The sequence below is a fragment of the Cyprinodon variegatus genome, unplaced genomic scaffold (assembly GCF_000732505.1).
Source record: "Cyprinodon variegatus isolate N-32 unplaced genomic scaffold, C_variegatus-1.0 Scaffold372, whole genome shotgun sequence".
Classification (NCBI taxonomy): Eukaryota; Metazoa; Chordata; class Actinopteri; order Cyprinodontiformes; family Cyprinodontidae; genus Cyprinodon; species Cyprinodon variegatus.
The window spans coordinates 223,050-225,768 of record NW_015150825.1 but is presented as its reverse complement, the minus strand read 5'-3'; the positions used below and the strand labels follow the sequence as shown (position 1 = coordinate 225,768).

Sequence of the window (2,719 nt, the reverse complement as noted above, 5' to 3'; positions counted from 1 at the left end):
CGCACTCATCCTAAGTTTTAATATGTTTTTCTCCTTTCAGCCTGGAACAACGACAACGACATGCGCTTTGTTGATGTTGTGTATGATGACTATGCCGTGGTCCACACTATCAAGACAAAGGAAGGTGTGTCAGAGGTTCTCAACAAGCTCTACAGTAAGTTTTACTCACCAGGAAGGGTCAGGCCTGTTAAAAAGACATAACTAGGAATTCCTTTGAGACAAAACATAATTGCTATTTCACCTGTAGCCCGCAGTAGTGACGTCAACGCTGACCTGCAGCAGAAATTCACGCAGTTCTCTAAGGACACAGGCATCCTTGATGAAAACATAGTTATGCTGCCAAAGAACGGTAGGTTACTCATCACCATACAAAGAAAGAAACTGAATCCATGAGTGCTTTTAGATTCTTTTGTTTACTGGTGTCTTTTTGTTTTTATCACAGCTGAATGTCCTGAGGCGTAAAGAATCCTTTGCTCTGATTCTTCTCGTCTCTAAAGTCCAGGGATTTCATCTTAAAGGCATTTCCTCCCCCCCTTAATTGTGTAGCTGGTTTTGTCACAAAGCTGCACCTCAGACTATGAATGTAGAGCTTTTAACTCTTTTAACTCCACGCTGCAAACCAAAGAGGAGCTGATCCTTTCTCATTTGGTAATTTTTTGTATTGTGCATCAGTAGTAACACCACAGTGGAACAATAAAATGTTGACAGTTGCTAAAAGATGTGAAATCTACACCATTGGAAGAGTTATTAGTTTTTTTCTTTCATTTTTATTTTTAAATGTGCTTGAAGCCAATAAAAGATATTCAACCAACTTTCAAAGAGTTTTTTTTTTGTCTAAAAAAGAAAAGAAGCTGATCTGAAAAGGTGAGGAAGTCAGTGTGGTCCCATGCTGACACTTTGGTTTGATAGTAAAATAAAAATTGTTTGCAGACATTACCTTTGGACTCCTTGGGAAACTGTGATGCAGATGAATTAAGTTATAAAATATAGAAAAGAAAGTAGAGGCGAAATCTGTTGGGCAATAAAGCAGATGTTTATATCTTTTGAGCACTTGGATTTATATATAAATCTGTTTTTACATATATAATTTTAATTATATAGCTATATATAATTTGGATATTAAAAAAAGTACAGTTGATCCTACATACTTTCAGGAGTGACCTTCCTGATATAAGAGTTTTTTGTGATGAAACTAAGAGTTTTCCTGATTATATGAAGCCCTGATCAGGACTTTAGCTTAAACACTTTGCACAACTTATAAGTTAGCCTTAATTATTTAAACGTAATTATCATGTTACAAAAGTCTGTATAGTTTTCCAATGCACAACTAGCACATTTATCTGTTTTTCCTGTCAGTATTCAATTTCAGCAAATGGGGAATAGGTAATTGCAAAGCCTACTTATAACACAAGCCGACTTTGCTTAAGGTTCATGTCCCCAGTTAATTTGTTAAAAGATACACAATGCTGCCTCTTAAGTATTTTTCTAAATGTTGTGTTCCTCCTTTAGATGATTAACAAACACCCATTTGATACCATAAAACTAAGCTCTGCAAAAATTTTATTGTTTTCATTAACTTGAAATAGCCCTGCGATGGACTGGCGACCTGTCCAGGGTGTACCCCGCCTCATGCCCATTGACTGCTGGAGATAGGCACCAGCACCCCTCGCGACCCCAATTGGGACAAGCGTGTAAGATAATGGATGGATGGATGGATGGATAACTTGAAATATTTTATATTGTGGCTTCAATTTATTTTCTTAAAAAGTAAAAAATTACAACCTCAGGTTGCAAAAATAACGAAATAAATGAATTGTTTTTTATTGTATCATGTGCTTGTAGTTATAAAACGTGCCCAAAAGGAGGCAGCCAAGGATTTTTGAAAAAAATACCTACCTATTGCACAACTTCTAAACTGAAAACTCAAAAGAACACCCGACTCATGTCTTTAAGAAATGTAATGTGTTAGTTGCGTAATAACCTAAGCATTGGTTAACATTTGCTTTCGCAGTTTAGATAAAAAACTGTTCTCTTAATGTGCAGCTGTGCACATTTCTTGCCGACTGACAGAAACATCTGGTCCCTTCTGTTCTGTCTTTTTATCTCTGGAAATCCTATGATATTTACAGATACCACCCAGATATTTCTGTTAGATTACTTGAACAATTGCACCTGGGATATTTGGTAAGAATCGTAGGACAAGACACATGTCTTCCTTGCAGTACTATAGTCCCAAACACACAGCCAAGGAAACTCCTAATTGGTATCAGAGACTTAACTGCTGGATAAAAAAATAAATAAATAAATATATATAAATAAATAAATAATAATAATAATAATAACAATAATAATAACAATAATAATAATAATAATAATAACCTCCAGTTAAAAGTCAATGAAAAGAGCCATAAAAAATCCTGGTGCACAGAAAGGTTCCAAAGATTGTTATGGTTTAAATAGAGTTCTGGGGGAAATTGGTTGAACCTCTACCTAATCAATGTGACTTAATTTTGAAATGTTGAAAAGTGTTTCTTAAATGTATTTACTGGCATTAAATACTAATTGTCTGTTATTTTTTTATTTTACACATCATGTAATCTGCCGACTTATTTACTAAGATTTTATTGGTGGATTGACGTTGCCATCTAGTGTGAATTATGTGTCAAAGCAGCAAAAAAAATAAAAAAAAAAAAAAAAAAAAAAAAAAAAAAAAAAAAAA

The 2,719-nt window shown here is 34.4% G+C and overlaps 1 protein-coding gene across 1 annotated transcript in view; it reads left to right on the top strand.

The window, feature by feature from the left end:
- Positions 1-812, top strand: part of LOC107092243 (lipocalin-like) — a 1,689-nt gene extending 877 nt beyond the window's left edge. The window contains exons 2-4 of the mRNA XM_015386593.1: positions 41-154; positions 248-349; positions 443-812. Coding sequence (XP_015242079.1) covers positions 41-154; positions 248-349; positions 443-462 — 236 coding nt within the window. The 3' untranslated portion in view covers positions 463-812. The remainder of the gene's footprint in view (positions 1-40; positions 155-247; positions 350-442) is intronic.
- Positions 813-2,719: the final 1,907 nt, after the last annotated feature.